Genomic DNA, 21,086 nt, shown 5'->3' on the forward strand with positions numbered 1-21,086 from the left:
CACAGGAGCATTAAAAGATCTGAGACTTGTCTAAGGCCATGGAACACGTTGTTGACAGGGGAGAAATTCGAATTTACTTCCCAAAGGAATGACTTTCAAAGAAGATTGTATTTTTTTCTGACTCAATAAATTTGGAATTAAATATAAACCTAGGCAGAAAGGTTCCTGAGTTGAGTAAAATATAGAAATAGCATTCCTATTTGGATGTAGCCTGATACACTTTCTTAAAATCATGCATTCTGCCTTGACTAACAAATGAGTATGTGGTCAATGATTTATTTGCACTTTTTTGCACAGAATTTTCTTTTATTTGTTTGTCTAGGCTTTCTTCTCTCATAATTTCACAGGCTCTTTCTGCTCCCCTTATGTGTACTTATTTAGCCCATCAGTCACTCTCCCTGGTCAATCTCAAGAAACATGGCAAATATTTTGTTCTCATTGGTTCTACTTGGCACATTTTTCAAAGTCTGGTTTTGTGACTATTCATGCTGTCATGTGCATTTGGTAGGTATGCTGCGGTAACCAGAAGTTTAGGATAAATTTTTCTGGACAGCTACTTTTCTTCTCCTTCAGGGTCATAGCCTAGACTTATCAGAAATAAGTCCACTGAAAACTGAATACTGAGCCACCCGATCTGTAGCATGGCATGCACATTAAAGAAAAGTTTACCCTTTCTTGAAAAAAAAAGTGGGAGGTAACTGTCTTATGTTTGTGTAGCTAAAGAGAACCTTAAGATGACTTAACCAAAACAAAATTTAAGATCGATGCTTTGACTTTAAATAATCAAGATATCAATAATCTAATCTGCTGTGCCACATTAACTGAATTTGAGTTAGAGAGAAATCTTTCTTGGGAGAAAAATGAGGGAAACTGTATAGAACTGAAAAAGGATGAAAGCTTGCATACCTTTTATATTCTACCAGGACCAATCAACAAGATATTATATCCATCCATCCTACCACACATTGCCAATGTGAATTTCTTTTGGAAGTTCAAAAATCCCATAATTGGTCACTTCCAATGGTACAAATTGCAACATGTTGGGGTCCCACAACACAGCTCCAAGGCTAATTTTACCATATTTTAAAAATGTTTATCTTTTTTATTATACAGGATGAATTTTTATAAATGGTTTCAAATCTTCACCTGGAAGAGGTTGAAAACTCAACCATTTTTTGAAAATCCCCTATATAAGTGCAAACTGAAACAAACAAAATAATCTTATTATAACTATGAAATTTTAAAAATAAATTAGATTTAAATAAAAGCTGGTCACTTTATATTTAAATATTGACACATCCCATACCAGTTTTATTATGATATCACCTATTTCCTACTTTTATTTTCTCAATTTAGCTATTTTATCAACAGCTTTTTATTCTTTAGAAACAGAAAAAAATTGAGAATATAATAATATAATTTCCTACATATTTCTTTGAAATCTGAAAGAGTATTCCAGTAAGAAATCAAGTTGTTTGAAAAACTCAAAGGATAATAAAATGTATAAAATTCAGGATCATGTTAAGAATAAAACAGTTTTATTGTCCATCTATAATTTTTAGAAAATGTTTGAGTAAAAGTATGCTCCATTTCTCCTTCATTCTCTCATTGTTGGACTCTTCCATGCGTTGGAAAAAAATACTATGTCTCTGGCTGTTACATAATTTTGGGGTAATTTCCCTTACGAAAGTGGACAACCAGCCATATAGCTAAAGACATTTTGACATGACCTTCTTGGTTTGGTATGTTAATGGATTTTAATACATACGTTAATCCTTTATCCATAGGTAAGATGGTTAGGATATGGTTTACTACCGTTTTTCTTTGTCATCTATTTCTGCGAAGTAGATCAAGGATATGTGAACCTCATCAAGATTGCCTAGTGTCCTCATATGATCACTGCCCCTCTCCAGGGTGCAGCAGTACTGGCCTTTTCATTTCTAGGTCCTACATTCACAAAAGGGCAAAAAAAATTGAAATAAAAGCCTTTGAAATTGATAATAAATTTGATAGTCTTCCTGATGAGTTAAGAAATTTCTTATACTTTTTTCCACAGAGAAAAATATAGTACACCTAAAACAACCTCCCAATCTTCCATGATTCACTTTAGATTTCAAATAATTTTCTTAAATAAATTGATTTTTAGTGTTACATTTGTCCCGGGGAGTAGGCAAACCACAAACATAGACTTACAACCGTTTGAATAATAAGGTTTAAGATGCCTTTTATTTCATTTGTTAAAAAGACAAATGTCATACGCATGCTTTGAAACCTCTTGAATGTATTAGCTTCGGGCTGTCCCTGTCCCTCGGTTGGTATAAACTCCTTTCAGACAGGAATGTGAAAGAGCCCGCTTCATCCTCCTCTGCTCTGGTTGTCACTTTCTGAGTTGACACTCTTAATTTACGACTTGCTGCTTTTCTGAGCCTTCCCTGCCTTAACGATGCCATGGTCTCCTGAATTCATTAAGGCCCCACACAGGTTTATATGTGTTTATATGTATGTGCTGCAGTGCCATCTTTATCTGAGTAGTTTGGAAACCTGCAGGGGTATGGAATTGCTACAGATGGACCTTTATGCAAAATGGAGTATATCAAGCCTCCCCAAACTAAAGGAGGAAAGTACTTTGGAACACTGCAGCGACATATGTTCCAGCCATAGATGTTGGTAGTGAAGGTCAGATTTGCACATGCACTGCTTTCTATTAGCAGTGCAGAGGCAGCTGACCATAGTTGATTTGTTTATAGCTTTCATAGGTCTGCAAAAAGAGGCCCGCAATCAGTTACTTGACTAAAAACATCGTGTTCTCAAAGGAGATAATGCAGAGATCAAAATCAGCCAGTACTTGATGAAATAAGAATATAAATGAATGAGTATGAATTACACCTTAATGCTGACTAGGCTAGGAAAAAAACAGTCAAATGAAAAAGTAGCATATCTGAGAACTTCATTGTGACCGAAATAAAATGTTCTGGATCTAATCATCTGAACTTTCAAAATAAACAATAAGAACAGAGACCGAAATTGTACTGGCCTTGCTTTCTGACTGTTTCCATTTATAAGTACAGTACTTATTCTTATGTAATTATTAACTATGAAGGGTTCATTTAATCACAGAAGCTCCTACAGGATGAGTTGAAGTAGGAACCAAGAGTTGTCAGTGTCATGTGTGATCAGTATACGGTTTACAATGGAGCAAGACAACATTTAAGTGGTAATGAGGAAAAAGATAGTAGAAAGAGGAAAAAATTGAATTTTATTGCTCTGTACTAAGTTTTCATGCGATGTTCTAGGTCTAAGATCATTAGATTAAGGTGGCAATAAAACAAGCTTTTTATTATTACTGACTACATCCTTTTTAAATAACAGCACAAGAGGTACACAGAAAAGAAAAGCAGCCTGGAAATGAGACATTTTCAGTCCTATAAAAGCTGTGTTTGTGCATGGTGTGCACATATTTCTCGCTGAGGGAGGAGAGGCCTGATTTCTTGACGTTCTCATTCTCCCTGGCTACGACGATGTCTGTGAACTGCCTAGTAACAAAGCAGTGAAACTTTGCATTGAGTTGAAGTGCTCTCAAAGTTTATTTGAAATCCTACATGAAGCTTAAAATTTCATAATATGAATAACTAGAGTAATAAGCTAACAACAAAAGCTAGGTTTCATTTGGTAGATCTCTTCTCAGGCATTACTAGCAGAAGAAAATTAATTAAAGTATTTTCAATATCCAAAGCCAATTTTGAGTATGCGCTGATGAGAGCTGTGAATGAATCACACTGGGGCCATGTGTATGCTTCACGGTAACTACAACTATTACACTTTGCTTCGCAATCACTTCTAAGAGATTGTTTCATCTTTTCTATTTATTTCTAGACTATTTCCCCACTCTTTTCCCTTTAAAATTTAAGAATGTCTATATGTATTTGTCGATATTTGGTTTTCTATACATTTTGAATAATTCTACTATAGATAGTCAAAAAGTGTGGCACCCAAACTACAGATTTTTAAAAGTAATTCTTCAATTCTCTTGGAACTTGTAACCAATAAGCCCTCTGGTGTTTATGTCACTGTTGCTTAAACCACAGTATAAAATTCTTGTTCTACTTCTGGAATTAGAAAAGTCTGTATTTCCTTGTTACACCAGTTTTCTTTCCTAGTACACACCCAATTTCTTGTAATCCATTATATATGTGTATACAGTATTTCAAATTTTAAACTTTATCTTTTGAAATTGAATTATTTTAAATTACACATACCGATTAAATAAGTGAAACATTCCAATTGAAAGTATCTTTCCTTTTATTCCTTCCAAATATGTGCTTTTCTTTGCCCAGAGCATTTAATGCAAGTCCATAATATGAAAGTACCTCAACGTACAAGAGATTGCCACGGTGCTGATCACTTTGGCACCAGAGTGTTAGTAATACGTACTGCAGCAAAACGTTATCTAGTCAGTCTGTTCTGACACGCATGGTCATTTGCACTGCACTTGAACACACAGTGAAAAGATGTCATCTTACAGGGTCTCACCACAAAGCACATTCTATCTTGGAAACACCAGGGGATCTCCGTAATTAGAGCTTGCCGAGGAGCAAGTACACACAATGTAAATGCATCAGTCAGGTTAATTCAAGAAACTCTCTTATTTGATAACATTTGCTACACATATCTGCAATGCAGAAATATAATTAAGGCAAATGAGGATAGCATATTAATATTCCAATCTGGAAAAGTAAAGGTAATAAGAATTTTTTTCCAACTATTGCTAACAATTAGGATGAAAGCCAAATCATTTGGACAAATGAGATGTTTTATTTCAGACTAAGGCAAGATTTCTTAAATTCTCCAATAACACCTCTTGGACCAGGGGCTGGTGTGTGTGTGTGTGTGTGTGTGTGTGTGTGTGTGTGTGTGTGTGTGCTGTGTTGTAAGATGTTGTTCATTAGATTGCTGCTCCCTGCCCTGTAAGGTGTTTAACTGCATCTCTAGTACACTGCCCAGTGGCCAGTGCCATCTCCACCCCAAATTCTGGCATTGGAAAATATCTCCAGGCATTGCTGTGTGTCCCTAGGGAAGGAAAGTTGCCTGTGGATAAGAACTACTGGGATAACTGGTAGAACAAATTATTTTCATTTTTATGACAATTCATTTGGTCATTTTAATATTGTGAGATGTGCTAAGAATAGCATGCTTTTAGTACTATGAGCATGACAAATAATCATTTGATTAACATTTTCTGATAAAAAATTAAACATGTTCTATATATGTCACATAAAAATATAAATGAAATAAACAGTTCTGTTAGTCAAACTCTCAAACATTTCTTACTGTATTATTCAAGCACAATGATATTTTTTATAATGTCCTTAAAAATGTTTTCCTAAACCATAACCATATCATTATTGGATAAAACAATAGATGTATAAACATGATACATGTGTATATCGATACTTTTTTCTCATATTATCTACATCACCATCATCTTCTCTTACTTTTCACATAGCTTTGACGTGCCCACAACCAATTTTTTTTAAAAAAAATTTATTCTTCATTCAAAGATTTTTTTTTCCTGCTTTTTGTTTAAATTAAGATCAATAGTTAATCTATGTTTAGTCAGAGCACAGCTAGATGTTTTGATGGAGAGTTTACTTTGGCATGAATTGTTGCTATGTATTGTAACCCTCCCCGTGTATGCAATTTGACAGCATTTAGACTCCCCACATACTGAGCTTAGCAGCCACCTCCGTCCCCCGGGCCTCATCAATTTGGAGCCATGTCAGTGTAAGTTGTCAGAGCTTTGTTGACTTCATTTGTGTCTTTGAAAAGTAAGAATTGGATTCCTCAAATTATAGGGAAATCAAGTGTTTTTCTAATCCTTCTTCAGTCCTTTCCACCTGTGCGAATAGTACATTTCTGACTGCCTGCTGCATCCCTGCAAAGCAAGGTGTTTGAATAGAAGGAACTACTGCCTGATATTACTCGTTAAAAGATCTAAGTGTTTGGATAGACACAGATTCACCTCCAAAAGCCACTCATTTTAAAAGCTGTTATCAACCTCTCTAGAAAAGCATAATTATGTAGCAATTGATTTAAATAATGATAATGGTAATTGCACAGGGCCACTGGTACTGAGAACAAACCAAAGAAGGCAGAAAGGAGTAAGTCACTGTTAATTCTACATGGCTTGTTTTTTCAACAGACACCTTTACTGAGCTACGCAGATATGTATGGCTACTTAGTTACCACACTGGACAGACTTCCTTCTATCAGCTGCACCCTAAGAACCTATAAATACAAGGTCTATTTGCAAATACTGAGTACCCACATTAAGCAATCTAGTTAGACTAAGAACAATTGGAAAACAAAAAAATGTTCTCAGATTAAAATCTCCTTTCCTAAGGTATCTTAGCTAGGAATAGTATTACAATATTTATAAGGTCCCACTTTCCTAGGGAGATTGAAGTAGCTGCAGTTTACCTCTTAATTCTTATCTTCCAACAGACTATCATCAAGTCTAACAAATATTATTTCAAAGGGTGTTTTGCCTGAAGTCTCCCTATTAAAATAACATCTAGATACTATACACCTGAATTTTAAAATATACCTTATCTGTAATTTGAGAATATATGAGTAATTGATACTATGTTCAATTAGTGATAGTAATATTGGTGCTTAAGTTTTGTTCATATTTTCTAAAATTAAAAACGAGACATGAAGGAGGAATAATTAGTCTGTCAAACATAAGTGGATTGTGCTTGGGTCCCATACAAAGATACACACATACACAGACACACACACAATCACTTCTGCCTAGAACTGAAGATTGCAATTGATACCTTCATTAGAGACCATGTTATATTTCCTCTGACAATGTGACTATAACATTGAGATAAAAAAATCACATCATTTTGACTCAATTCTTTCTAATATTTTTTGTTGTGATCGCTTTGTCCCACTTGAAAAAATACAACTAAAATCTGTCAAAAGTACTTTAACCTACAAAAGAGAGATATTTTCCATATTATATTTCATAAAATTGATCTTTAGCTAGTGGCAGCATTATTCCAATGGTTTGAACTCTTGCAAAGTGAACAAACTTTCAATACAAATGTTGTCCTTATTCAGAAAAGAAGGCAGTTTCCATATCAGTTCTATTTAATAGAGTAGCTGGTCTGGGTTTCATGTTTTTCTTATGTTGATGACTCTCTTTAGCAATACAAGTTAAAATTCCATAAATCCACGAGTAAAGCAGGTTGTTGGAAGAGTTTACTCTAACACAGAATTACCAGTTGTGCTGAAGACATTAGTATTCAAAGTGAATTAGCCCCACTGTCACTGTCGCGAGATGCCTGCAGCCTGTGCCAACACGGTGGTCCAGCAGCGCTGTTGGGTTGGCTTTGACAGTTCTCCCACTAATACAAAAGGTTTCTTGTGTGACAAGAGAAATTGGGGAAACAGTACCGTAAAATTCACTAGGTGGGGACGATTTTTCAGTTGGGAATTATGATGATCTCATTCTGCCCATAATTAAAATAGATCGCCACCACGATGTGTACATGTTTTCACTCACATCTTATAATTAATGCTATAGACCAAGCAATCTGTTTCAGCAAAACCCTTAATGGACATAGCCTAAAGAATTATGTGCAGAAGACACATACTTTATGATTATGAACTTTCCTAATAAACTTTAGAATAACTTACTCAAAGTAGTAAATCTCTAATTAATATGTTCTAACTCCCGGTGAACAAATCTCATTTTCTTCCCACATAATCTAAACACTAATATGTTTCGATTTATAAAGATCTTGACTCATATTTAGGATAAGGCTAATTGTTCCCCATCTATTGCAAAAATTACAGACACTAGTGTTCATATTTTAAAGTGTTATCTTTTGGGGGTGAATACACTTTTATTTTTATATATTCTTTGTATTTCTAAACTAGTGAATAATTATCTTTTAACAGCTGTAATAGTAGCTTTCATCTTCCATATTTTATTGTTTCTAAGCCAGTAAACATTACTAACTCCACTCTGCAGATAGGTAAATTCAGACTTGCCAATAATATTGAAGCTGCCATTTTCCCTAGATTATAAAACTTTTAAATGCAAAAATAATGCATGATACTCAAAACCTAGTATGTATAGTTTCTAAATACATGTAGTTAATGTAAGTGGAATTAGTTTCTCAAGACTCTGTATCAGGTTAAATAACCTCAGTAATACATATTTGTACCTATAATGTTTCACATATATGTAAGTTGTTTCTAAGCCAGCTAAATCATATTTAATATGTTAAACACAGCACAATATACTGTAGAACATTAAAATATGCTAACACTTGTATATTAAAATACAATATAATCTAGTACATATTTTCTTATATTTCTGCAGCCTTGCTTATAAAGAATAAAATCAATGATAAATTTTTTCTGTTTCTCTCCTTTATGCATTTTTTCTACTTTACAATAATAAGATGCCTCCATAATGCTTTAAGCTTTGGATACAAAATAGTTTATAATTTATAAGTCATAATTAAAGAATTATAATTTTAGAAATAAGTTTGTTTCATATCACCAACCATGGACTCCTTGCCAGAGACACTAAATTGAAAGCTGAGAGTCCTATGGGAATGTATTTTCTTCCCCAATGCCCCTGCCCTCCCTTTAACCCCTACCCCACCCTATTTACAAAGACTTTGTTTATGTTTTTTTCTTTTTCTCATATTTATTCCTTTCCCTTTTTTCCTTTCTCATACCCCTTCAACAGCCCTTCCCCTTTGCACCTTTTCTTCCTATTTCACATTATCTATTATGCATTTTGATTCTTATGTACACTTTGTTTCTCACACCAGAAAAATTATTTGTCTTTACGCATGTGCATACTATTTATTATATATAAGAGTATGACCTCAATGTGCATCCCTTTAGCTATATATGTGTCTAGTTTGTCATTCTTTATGACTGAGTAGTACTCCATTTTATAAACAAAGCAAAACACATCTCTATCCAGTCTCCAGCTGATAGGCAATTGGGCTGTTTCCAAGTTTGTACAAGTTTCCTTACAATGACAAAACCTTCTGAGTCAATCACGTCATTGAGCTGGTTCCTGTGACTGTATGCATCTAAGGGCCGTAGAGATGGGCTGTCCTTAGTTTACCACTCTCTGTCATAAGTGCCATGGCAGCTAGACGCAGGCACAGCCAGAGAAACTAGTTTGAGCTCTTGGTTTACTAAACCCAGTTCTTTCAAAAATTCAAATTTAAAAACAATGGCTGACATTTACTAAGCACTCAACTATAATCAGGGACTTCCTTAAGATGTATTCACTCAGTCAGTGTTGGAATGTGCAGTGGTGTGAATGTATTCATATCATTTACATTTTCATGGTGAGTAAAATAAGATCCAGAAAGATTTAGTAAGGTTCCTAAGTGATACTTGTAAAAAGCATACAAAGTAGAATTAAAGCCTAGTTTTAGGGCATATGCATATAAGCAGACCACTAGAGATCACATTTTATTTTACCATAACATCACTGGATGCCTCTGTCCTGTCTCTGTGTTACACATTCCAGAGAAAGTCAACATAGAATAGCACTAAGCCGTCCGGAGAGAAAAGTATCATGGGAACTTGGCTACATTTGTTTCATCTCATAGAGATAAAAACTACTCAGTGAACAGGCCATTACTTAAAGAGGATGAGAGTGAGTGTAGTCGCTATACTTGGATAAAAATGTGACTGGTAAAAACATTGCTTAATCATTAGCTCTCACTCCTGGACACAAATGATTATATGGCCGAGTCACTTATCATTCCCAGAGCTCTACGACATGTTCCCGTTAGGTTGATACACAACAAACCCTCCTTTGATCGCTCCGTTGCACAATAAAGTATTATCAGTGAGATTGCCGAGGATCCTAGACGCAGCACTCAGTATTTTAGATTATATTTTCACTAGTTCCCTTTTGCTGGATTTACTGAATATCTTAGTCCTTTCTGGTTGCTCTAATCAAATACCCTATACTGGACACTCTACAGGCAATTAAAACTTATTTGTCATGGAGGTGGAAAGTGGGAAGTCCAAGATCAGAGTGCCGGCAGATTTGGTATCTAGTGAGGGCCCATTCCCATAGGTGGCTTTTTCTATATGTCCATGTAGGGGGACGACAGAAAGCTCGGTCACACTTCATTTATAAGGGCACTAATCCTCTTGAGCTCACCTCATTAGGTAATGAGGTCCTGTCTTCATGATGCCATAGACTTGAAAAGCCCTGCCTCTGAGTATGCTCACCTTGGGGGTTAAATGGCAAGGTAGGACTTGGGAGAGTTATACATATTCAGACTGTGGTGCCTATGGTTGTTCTTTTCCACTCCATTTAAGAACAAGAGTAAGGTTAACTGAGGACAGTCTGTTTCCTCTATTGTTTTTCCTAAAGAATGAGAGCTCATTGTTTAGATCCTTTCGCCACATTCCAAAGTGCCTTTTATTTTACCTAAATTATCAAACTCAAACTCTCCCTTAATATCCACCATTTTTATTCATGAAATACTTATTAAGTATGGAGTGTGTGCCAAGAAAAATGAATTATAAAATGGTACTATTTTGGAGGGATTTAAGAGTCGATGTGCTTTCTTAGCAAAAGTGCTACTAGTTCAGGTTAAATTAATCCAGATTCTATAACAACAGGTACCCTATTTGAATCCAAATAATATTTATATATTTAGTCATACATTGTCTATATTTTATTGATATTGGATGGCCAAGATTCAGTACAACTATAAGAAGCTTACAGTTTATTCCTTTTCCATCCTATGGGCATGTCCTTAATAACTGATTGAATGATTGAATACCAATTTTATTCTCCAATTACGACCTTTAGAAATTATTGGAGTCAAATTGCATTTCAGGATCCTTCAGTTCAAAGAGCAGAATCTTAATACAAATTATAGTGAAGTAGGACTTTACTACTGAAAAAGCACTTTCAGATACATGTTTTAGTTTACAACTTTTTAGCAAAAGTCTTATGAAGAGAATAACAGAATTAATCGTAACTGTTTCCTTCATAGGCATCTGTGGGGTGAAAATAGATTCTAAAAAGCTTTGAAATGAAAATTTCAAACTTGTGAAAAAAGCAATCGTGTTATTACTGTGCATGAAGTATTTCCTTGCAGATGGAACATCCAACGTTCATCAGAATTATTTCTACAGTTACATGTGTGGGAAGAGTTCGGGGTGGTATCGTCACAGTGGGCACCATCACATATAGAACACGACAGTGTTTCTGGTACAACATAGAGAGGAGAATGTCCATCGTAAGAAATGGTGTCTCTGGAGATTGCTTCCTTGGTATATGCCCACAGGAAACCAAATCTCTTTCTTAAAGTGATCTTTCCTGTCTCTAAAACTGGAAAAGGAGGGCTGGGGATTTAGCTCAGTGGTTCGGTGGCCTGCCTTGCGAGTGCAAGGACCCGAGTTCAATCCCCGGTAACCCCCGCCAAAAAAAAGATGTGATGCTAACTTTTACAAAATAAAAAATAAAACTGGAAAAGGAAACTTCCAGTAAAAAGAATAGTATGTTAGAGCTTTAGCTTTTCTTCTTTGGTGCAATGAGGTGAGGAATGAGAACCTGTTTCAAGTTGATAAGGCATGAATATTAAATAATAATGATACACACATTTAGAATAAAGTAGTTTCACTGTAGATAGATACGTCTTTATTAGAAAAACCTTATATGTATACACATCTGGGGAAAACATGTCAAACTGTCCAAATGCCAGAACATTTTAAAAGAGACATATAAATAAATCAACTGTACTGCTCTCATTGCAAGTTTAAAAGAGTATACTGATTCTCTAGTATTGTCCAAGATTAACGTGGAGACAGGGAAATGAAAATATTTTTCAAACCATTTTCTCATAATAAACCAGGGGTGTGTAAAACCACCGAGAAGAAAAAGAAAACATGTCAGGCCAAAATTTAACCAGTGAAGTCAGAATGTGTGGACCAGGGGAAGGGTTATTAGTAATAGAAACTGAGAAGAGGAGAAGAGGAAATGTTGTCCTGTCTCCTTCAAACCATCTAGCCTAATCACCTTTAATGCACGAATGAATTGAAGATGGAAAATAGAAGCAGTGACTTTTGGGTAAGGTGAATACTAATTCATATGTGGGCTAGGCCTAAAACTCAAGCTCTCACTTATACCTAGGCCTCTAAATTATAGGGCTGATAAAAATACTCTCGCTTTCCTCTGAAAGCAGTAATTCCCAGGTCGTAGTAGCACTAAAGAGAGGTATCTTTTTAATGTTGATATCAATGGTTTGAGAGATCATCATATGTATGTTTAAGTGAAACACATAACAAAGAAAATTCATGTCGGATTCAACTACAGACCCGTTTTCAATAGCATGTGCAACGCTGCTTTGAAAAATTGTGTAAGAGAAAGCAACTCACATGACTCTGAAAAACTGCCTTAGAAAAAGTTGTCAGATTTATTGCTACAGTTTTCAGGAATTATCTGCTTTCACTTCATAATTGCTGCTAGCAGACTGGCCTTATACTATTACATGGCTCTGTAAGAACATTGATAGCTTTCCCCGTAGAAATAGAAAAAATGCTTCTGATGCTATGTTAAAAATGTTATTAGTAAAATTAGAATATGAGAACAAACTGCAGAAACAGCTGGCTACCCACTCGAGAATAAGTACAAGTGATCTTATGCTATGTAAAGTGTGATGATCAACAACTTGTGACAGTGGTGATTGGTCCATGAAGGGAACTGTGATCTTTCTCCTGCTCCCAGCTGTATGTCTTAATCCCATCTAAAATATCATGAATGAAGTCAAAGGTTGAAGAAAAAAATAATTGTCTTGCAGTTCATGGAAAAAAAATTTCTGCATTCAAACAGTCATATGAGGTTTGATAGGTTGCGATAATAAATAGAATAAATCACTATTTTAGTTCATTTTAAGCTAAAACAATTCCACTGCCCAGTTTAAAGTCATTTAAAACATAAATCATTGAAAAATTTAATGAAATAAAATTGCAGGTATTTAAAAAGTGAATATTTGCAGACTAAGAAAGGGAGCAGACTCTTTGATATATTGCTCCTGCAAAATCTTCCAAGAAGCAGTTTCTAACAATGAGTTGTATGTTTTAATATATTGCATACCATGTTACACTGAAGTATCCTATAAGCTGAACATATCTGAATGAATTATCCCTTCTCATGGAATTTATGGATACTCATCCTATTACCAAAGAAGACCAGTTTCTTCAAGCAGTCTGTATGGGGAATGCTGAACAATTCTTGCTACGAAGGGCAGAGTCTTCTCACTTTGCTCCTCTGATTGCTGTGACCTCCATTTCCATTTTGGTAAGAAAAAAGACATTGAGTAATGTGAGACCGAGCTAAGAAGGCTAAGAGGAGAGATACCAGGCTAACCTGCCTCATGCTGTGCCCACATGGCAAAGAGACAGTCACCTTACCTCTTGTGTAGTGACCCATTCACTTACCATATATTTACGGAGTGCCTACAATAGGTCAGGCTGTATTCTATGCTTTGGAAATAAAGTATTCTGAAAACAGACTGAGCTCATGATGTTTTGTAGGTTAAAAGACGTTCCTCCTACAAAGAAGTACAAATAGCGAATAAACATATGAAAAAATGTTCAACATCACTGGTCATTCAAGAGATGCAAATACTGTGATTGCACCTCACCCCAGAAAGAATTGCTGCTATCATGAAATCCACCAATAATAAATGCTGGCAAAGCTGTGGGGAAAGAGGAGCCCTGCTCCCCTGCTGGTGGGAGTGTAGACTGGTGCAAACACTGTGGAAATCAATATGGAGATGCCTCAAAGAACTAGGGTTGGAGGTCCCATTTGACCCAGCTATTCCCCTGCTGAGTATCTTTCCCAAAGAATTTTTAAAATCATACCACAGTGATAGATATGCACCCATGTTCATAGTAGCACAGTTCATAGTAGCTAACACTTGGAAGCAGCCTAACTAACAGGAGACTGGATAACGAAAATGTGGTTGTTTGTTTGTTTATTTTTTATAAAATGGACTACTACTCAGCCATAAAGAATGAGACACTAGAGAGATTTATAGCTAAGTGGACGCACATTGAGGTGATATTCTTAAGTGAAATAAATAGCACACGTGTAAATATCAAATAGTTTCTCTAGTGTGTGAAACTGAAGGTGCAAATAAGGACTAAAAGGTATAATAGATAATGTGAAATAGGAAGAAAAGGTGCAAAGGGGAAGGGGAAGTGGGAGGGGGAGGGGAAAAGAAAGTTGGGAGTGGAATTAACATGAGAAAAAGAAAAAATGGAAACAAGGTCTTTGTAGATAGGAATGGGGGGAGGGGTAGAAGGGAGGGCAGGGAAATGGGGAAAAAAATAAGAACCAAGGGGGCAGGGATTTAGCTTAGTGGCACCACTGCCTGCCTCACAAGCACAAGGACCTGAGTTCTATCCTCAGTATGCAAAAAAAAAAAAAGAACCAAGATGGATTAAACAAAGGTGCAGATTTCCTATGATAAATGTCATTACATTGTATACCTTAAATGTACCAATAACACCGATTAATGTTAAGAAAGTAGAAACATAAAAACAAATAGGTATGTCAAATATAGTCAGGTGAGAAGCCGGAGTGATGGCACACACTTTAGTCCCAGCATTCAGGAGGTTGTGACAGGAGGATTGCTGAGAGTTTGAGGACAGCCTGAGCTACATGGAGAGATCCTGTCTCAAAAAATAATAACGATCAGACGGTAGTTACTAAGGAAAAGGTCTAGGAAGGTCAGGAGTCAGGGATCTTACTGAGAGAGAGACTCAGAAGCAGAGGACTAGAAGGAGAGAAGACAGAGGAGATAGAAAAGTGATTCCGCAAAGAAACATACGAATGTGGCTAAATCACAATCATAGGAGGCCAGATCAGAGTCCTAGCACCAAAAAGGAGCTAATTCAGGGCCTGTGTGCATGGAGAGAAAGTTCCCCTAAACATTATCAGTATGTGTGCAATACATAATGTTTGCCCTCCTTGTGGGAGGTTGGTACATGTTCATGACACAACCTAATTCCTTTCTGTCTCCTTACTGCTTTCTCCCCTCCTGATCCCTTCATCTCTTGATCCCCTGTCCATTGAGAAAGATCTGTCTCCCTACTTCATATTATCTACCTTTCACTTTTCTCTTTATTTTTACTCTAAGTTTCTCATATAGAAAGCAAGGTCATATTTAAGCTTATGTATCTTATGTATTTCATTTAACATAGGGTTTTCATGTGCATTCGTTTTCCTACAAATGAGTGAAGTTTATCTTTATGGCAAAGTATTACTCTGTGATGTACAAACACCACATTTTCTTAATCCATTCACCTTTTGATAGACATATAGGCTGCTTCCAAGATTTGGCTCCTATCACTTGTGCTGCTATGCACATGGATATACATGTTTCTCTGCAATACTATGTCATGGACTTTTGGGAGAAGATACTTACAAGGGGAATGACTAGGTCAAATGAATTTCTACCTTTAGATTTTGAAGAGCATCCATAGTGATTTCCATAGTGGCTACACCAGTTTACATTCTCACCAACTGTGTGGAAGGGTCTGTTTTCCCCTACAGCCTCTCCAGCATTTGTTATTATTTGATTTCTTGATGATGACCATTATTTGTAGGATAAGATGGAATGTCAGCATTGTTTGAGTTTGCATTTCTCTCATGGCTAGTGATGTTAAGCATTTCTTTGTGTATTTATTGCCCATTTATACTTTTTTATGAAGAGTCTACTCATTTAATTTGCCTATTTTTTGTCTGGGTGTTTTATTTTGGGGTGTCTACCTTTTTTTTTATTTTTTATATTTTTGGTACCAGGGATTGAACTTGGGTCCTTGCACTTGCAAGGCAGGCCACCGAACCGCTGAGCTAAATCCCCAGCCCTGGGTGTCTACCTTTTTAAAATTCTTTGTATATTCTAGATATGAGTCCTTTTTCTGAGGAATTGCTGGCAAAATTTTTCCTATTGTCTACGTTGGCCCTTTACTCTGTTGGCTGTTTCTTTTGCCTTGCAGAAGCTTTTAATTTAATATGATCCCATATTTTGATGTTTCCAGTGTGTCTGGGGTTCTGTTCAGAAAGTGACCGCCTATGCCTATGACTTGAAAACTCTTATTTAGCTTGTCTTTCAGCAGTTTAAGTGTTTCTGGTTTAATATTTATTTGTTTGATACATTTTGATACTAGTTTAGTGCATGGTACATGGGATCGAACTCAGGCCCTTGGGCTTGCGAGGCAGGTTGGCAGCAAATACAGCCGGAAAAGGAAAATGATAGGTTACTCTTTTGACCCATTTTTTTCATGTTTCCTGTGTTTTGGGTCCACTTCGACCAGACCATTTTAGATGTGTGAGCTCTTCAGTGGGACTTTGTTTTGTTGTTTTTGTTGTTGTTTGTTTTCTCCATGAAACCTAACAGTATCTGAGGTTTTCCCTATGAAGAGCTCTTTTTATTTTTTATTTACTTATTTTTATTTTCTGGCATGCAAAATATCAATGTTACAAATGAGAGATTCTCCATTACTTGGTTGCTGTGGGGAAAAGAATTTTAAGACATAGGTCAGAGACTCTTTAGCACCTGTCCTGTAAAGGGGTTGTATAATTTCTTCCAAACTGTGCGCAGTCCTACAGCACACATCTGTAGTAGCACATCTCTATTTGCAAACTAGTACTTTCCCAAGCTTTTCTCATGAGAAAACTCCACAAGATGGTGTTGGTCATTTTTCTTCTTGAGAAATCTTTCTCAGTATAATGACCTGGGATGCCAATTTAACAAGTAGTACTTGGTGTAACATTTAAAATTGATATTCATGCTTGGCTACATGATGTCTAAACGACCTCTTAGATCTTACATTAGATGTATTCTCACTGCAATATTTTATTACTCCTATTTTTATTTTATAGAAAATGTTCAGTTCTCCTTGCTAATATATATAGCAAGATGAGTAATAACACAGAGGACTCTAAAAATAACACATTTACTTATATAAAAATTGCTAGTGTTAGTATCTGTTTAGTTTGTATTCTTACTAATGGAACAACAGGCAGTGCATTCATCCCCCATCTACATCAGAAACACATTTTAAGACCCCTGTGCTTGCAAGAAACTGCAGCTAGTACCTTAAACCCACATGCACTATGTTTTTCCTGCTGCATACATGCCTATCTTAAAGTTTAATTCAGAAATTATGCAAAATTTGAGATTAAAAGAATAATTATGCAAAAAGCATAATAATATATTGTAACAAGTGTTGTAGGAATGTGAAAAGGTAGCAAAATATCTTACTGCCCCATTCTTACTCCTCTTGTGATGTACTGAGATGATGTAATTAATGCCTGCTGAATGAGGTGAGTGGAGGTGGCTGACCTGGGCATCGTGACCTGGTGTTAGGACACACTGACCACCCCACGACACCGCGACACTGTGACGGGATAAGAACCGCGAGGGCTAGCACGTGGATCGCAGAGATTCACAGCCTGGGTGAAATGGACAGTATGGTGTGACATCTCAGCGGTCTAGTCAGTATAGCGTGCAATTAAACACTTAGGAGATATTTCTGAAGTTTTCTGCTCTTTTCAGAATGCTGACCATAAGCAAACTGACCATAAACAATGAGAATACTTGGAAGAAATGATTATATACTGGAGCAAATTCATCTGCTTTACATAATTAATATACAACTTTACATTTTTTAATTCATCTTTCTAAATCTAAAGATTGAAAGGGGTAATTTTCATATGTTCTATGTGAAAATGATTTTTTTTGTTTGAAAAATTTTTAAGTTTATAACTATAACATTTGTGATTCAGGTGCATATAATTTTTTTTAACTTAATGATTTGTAATTATTTGAATCTAAAGATCGAATGGAACCTTTTACACTTCAAGGCAGTCTTATTTTTATTTTAAATGCTAAATGAATCAAGCTAAGCTTTCAGACAAAATGTATTTTAAAAGTTAATTTTGATTTGCTTTTATAAATCAATAATGGTCTTATTTACCACAATAATGAAGCATGCTTTTAACCAGGACTTTTAGATAAATTCATTGCAGTTATGTTTAAATTTGTATTGCTTTCTATAAATGTGGGATTCATAGACATGAATTGAATGTATGATTATTTTTCTAAAAGTCCAGCTCAATTTGTGATGGTCTAAAGAACATTCTTCCTTGAAGCTGTCTTTACAATTTATTTGAGACCAATATAAATTCCCTCATGAGGCAATGCTTGAAAAAAGCCCCTTAATGATTACTAATTTACTTCATGTATAATGATTGACTTACCATTAATAATTTAAAAATGCATGTGATTTTTACATTCTTATCGTTAGTATGATACTTCTAAACTCACTCTTTAAATCAGCTCTCAGTAATAGGCTAATTAATTACATGGAAGGGATTGCCATATAAATTTATGTTTTTCAAAAATTATACAAAAAATCTATGTCTTAAATCTGAGATTATACTAGAAAGCCTAAAATATAATTAATATGAACCAAAGTAATAACACAGAGGACTCTAAAAATAACACATTTACTTATATAAAAATTGCTAGTGTTAGTATCTGTTTAGTTTGTATTCTTACTAATGGAACAACAGGCAGTGCATTCATCCCCCATCTACATCAGAAACACATTTTAAGACCCCTGTGCTTGCAAGAAACTGCAGCTAGTACCTTAAACCCACATGCACTATGTTTTTCCTGCTGCATACATGCCTATCTTAAAGTTTAATTCAGAAATTATGCAAAATTTGAGATTAAAAGAATAATTATGCAAAAAGCATAATAATATATTGTAACAAGTGTTGTAGGAATGTGAAAAGGTAGCAAAATATCTTACTGCCCCATTCTTACTCCTCTTGTGATGTACTGAGATGATGTAATTAATGCCTGCTGAATGAGGTGAGTGGAGGTGGCTGACCTGGGCATCGTGACCTGGTGTTAGGACACACTGACCACCCCACGACACCGCGACACTGTGACGGGATAAGAACCGCGAGGGCTAGCACGTGGATCGCAGAGATTCACAGCCTGGGTGAAATGGACAGTATGGTGTGACATCTCAGTGGTCTAGTCAGTATAGCGTGCAATTAAACACTTAGGAGATATTTCTGAAGTTTTCTGCTCTTTTTAGAACGCTGACCATAAGCAAACTAAACAATGGGAATACTTGGAAGAAATGATTATATACTGGAGCAAATTTATCTGCTTTACATAATTAATATACAACTTTACATTTTTTAATTCATCTTTCTAAATCTAAAGATTGAAAGGGGTAATTTTCATATGTTCTATGTGAAAATGATTTTTTTTGTTTGAAAAATTTTTAAGTTTATAACTATAACATTTGTGATTCAGGTGCATATAATTTTTTTTAACTTAATGATTTGTAATTATTTGAATCTAAAGATCGAATGGAACCTTTTACACTTCAAGGCAGTCTTATTTTTATTTTAAATGCTAAATGAATCAAGCTAAGCTTTCAGACAAAATGTATTTTAAAAGTTAATTTTGATTTGCTTTTATAAATCAATAATGGTCTTATTTACCACAATAATGAAGCATGCTTTTAACCAGGACTTTTAGATAAATTCATTGCAGTTATGTTTAAATTTGTATTGCTTTCTATAAATGTGGGATTCATAGACATGAATTGAATGTATGATTATTTTTCTAAAAGTCCAGCTCAATTTGTGATGGTCTAAAGAACATTCTTCCTTGAAGCTGTCTTTACAATTTATTTGAGACCAATATAAATTCCCTCATGAGGCAATGCTTGAAAAAAATTCATTATATTCTATGACAGCGAATATGGTAAGTCTTTAGAATCTGTGCACATTTTATAAGTTGACTTTAGCCTGAGAAGCAACTACATTAATCTCAAAAAATTCCAAGGAGATGACTCATCTATGATTTTCTTGTCGTACTCTTACAAAACTAAGAGCACCAACCAAACATTCTGCTGACACCATGAAGTTCATCCTTTTGTATTAAATACCACTGGAGTCAGATTTTTAAAGTAAAATCTTTACCTAACATTCAGTTTAAAAATATTTCTAAAGGAGTTTGACTTCTGAATAACTTGGAGAGTCACAAAGACAGCATTCTGTTTCCTTTCAAAGAAATGTGTACCTTTTTATGATAGAGAAAGAACACTTTTGATAGGTTCCAGAAGACTGAAGAAAGATCATTTCTGCTTATTTATTAACTAAAATCTGCGATAATCATGCTTACTCTGCTGTCTAGATTTAAACGTCTACTTGATATTTAAGCCTTTTGAGCCACTAAAATTTTTTTTACTTTACTCTTGGTACCACATATTGTCTTGAGTATGAAATTTCACAAAGATACAAGGTGATATAAAAACAAGTTATTTAACCCTCCAAGGTGAAACACAAAGCATTGTTCCTAACCTCACCACAACTTGAGGAGAAAACATTTTATGGCAGTTTATTTACTCGTGTGACATTAAGAATGCAAGCAAATAATAGTATTTTTTCTTTAAGTTTTTTTCTGAGATTGTTTCATACTGATTCCAAATGTGTTCAACTACAGTTTTCCTCTTATTTTTATAAGTAGTGGGGAAAAGTGGACGGAAGATGAGTGTGTTCAATGCAGGGAAGTAAACAGTCTCGGTGAGGAACACTGGTAAGAGGCAGCGTGTGGAGCATTGGTGCAAAGATTTTACCCATCGCAAGGAATGTAAGGAAGTCAGGAGTTTGGGTTCACTGCAAGAGAGCAGTAGGTGATTTCCAAGTGGGAACTGCGCTGACGTGGTGAGGGATGGGCTCTTTTTAAAAATTGTTGGTGTGTATCTGCGATACATAACAATTGCATTTGTATGTCACACGTAAATCATTCTATTCCTCTTACAGCCTATAACAATTGCTTGTATGTCACACGTAAATCATTCTATTCCTCTTACAGCCTCGCCTGTCCCTCCCCATTTCCCCAGTCCCCCTTCTCATCACAAAATCTAACTCTATTTTCTACAATGTCTTTTTTATTCTGCTCTTGAGATAT

The 21,086-nt window shown here is 35.4% G+C and overlaps 1 protein-coding gene across 1 annotated transcript in view; it reads left to right on the forward strand.

Moving 5' to 3' along the window:
* The first annotated feature begins 7,345 nt into the window (after positions 1-7,345).
* The window catches only part of Grid2 (glutamate ionotropic receptor delta type subunit 2), a 405,281-nt gene continuing 391,540 nt past the window's right edge, over positions 7,346-21,086 (forward strand). Inside the window, exons 1-2 of the mRNA XM_033757758.1 lie at positions 7,346-7,462; positions 19,844-19,877. Coding sequence (XP_033613649.1) covers positions 7,346-7,462; positions 19,844-19,877 — 151 coding nt within the window. The remainder of the gene's footprint in view (positions 7,463-19,843; positions 19,878-21,086) is intronic.

The sequence above is a fragment of the Fukomys damarensis genome, unplaced genomic scaffold (genome assembly GCF_012274545.1).
Source record: "Fukomys damarensis isolate Sample0158 unplaced genomic scaffold, DMR_v1.0_HiC HiC_scaffold_32, whole genome shotgun sequence".
Lineage (NCBI taxonomy): Eukaryota > Metazoa > Chordata > Mammalia > Rodentia > Bathyergidae > Fukomys > Fukomys damarensis.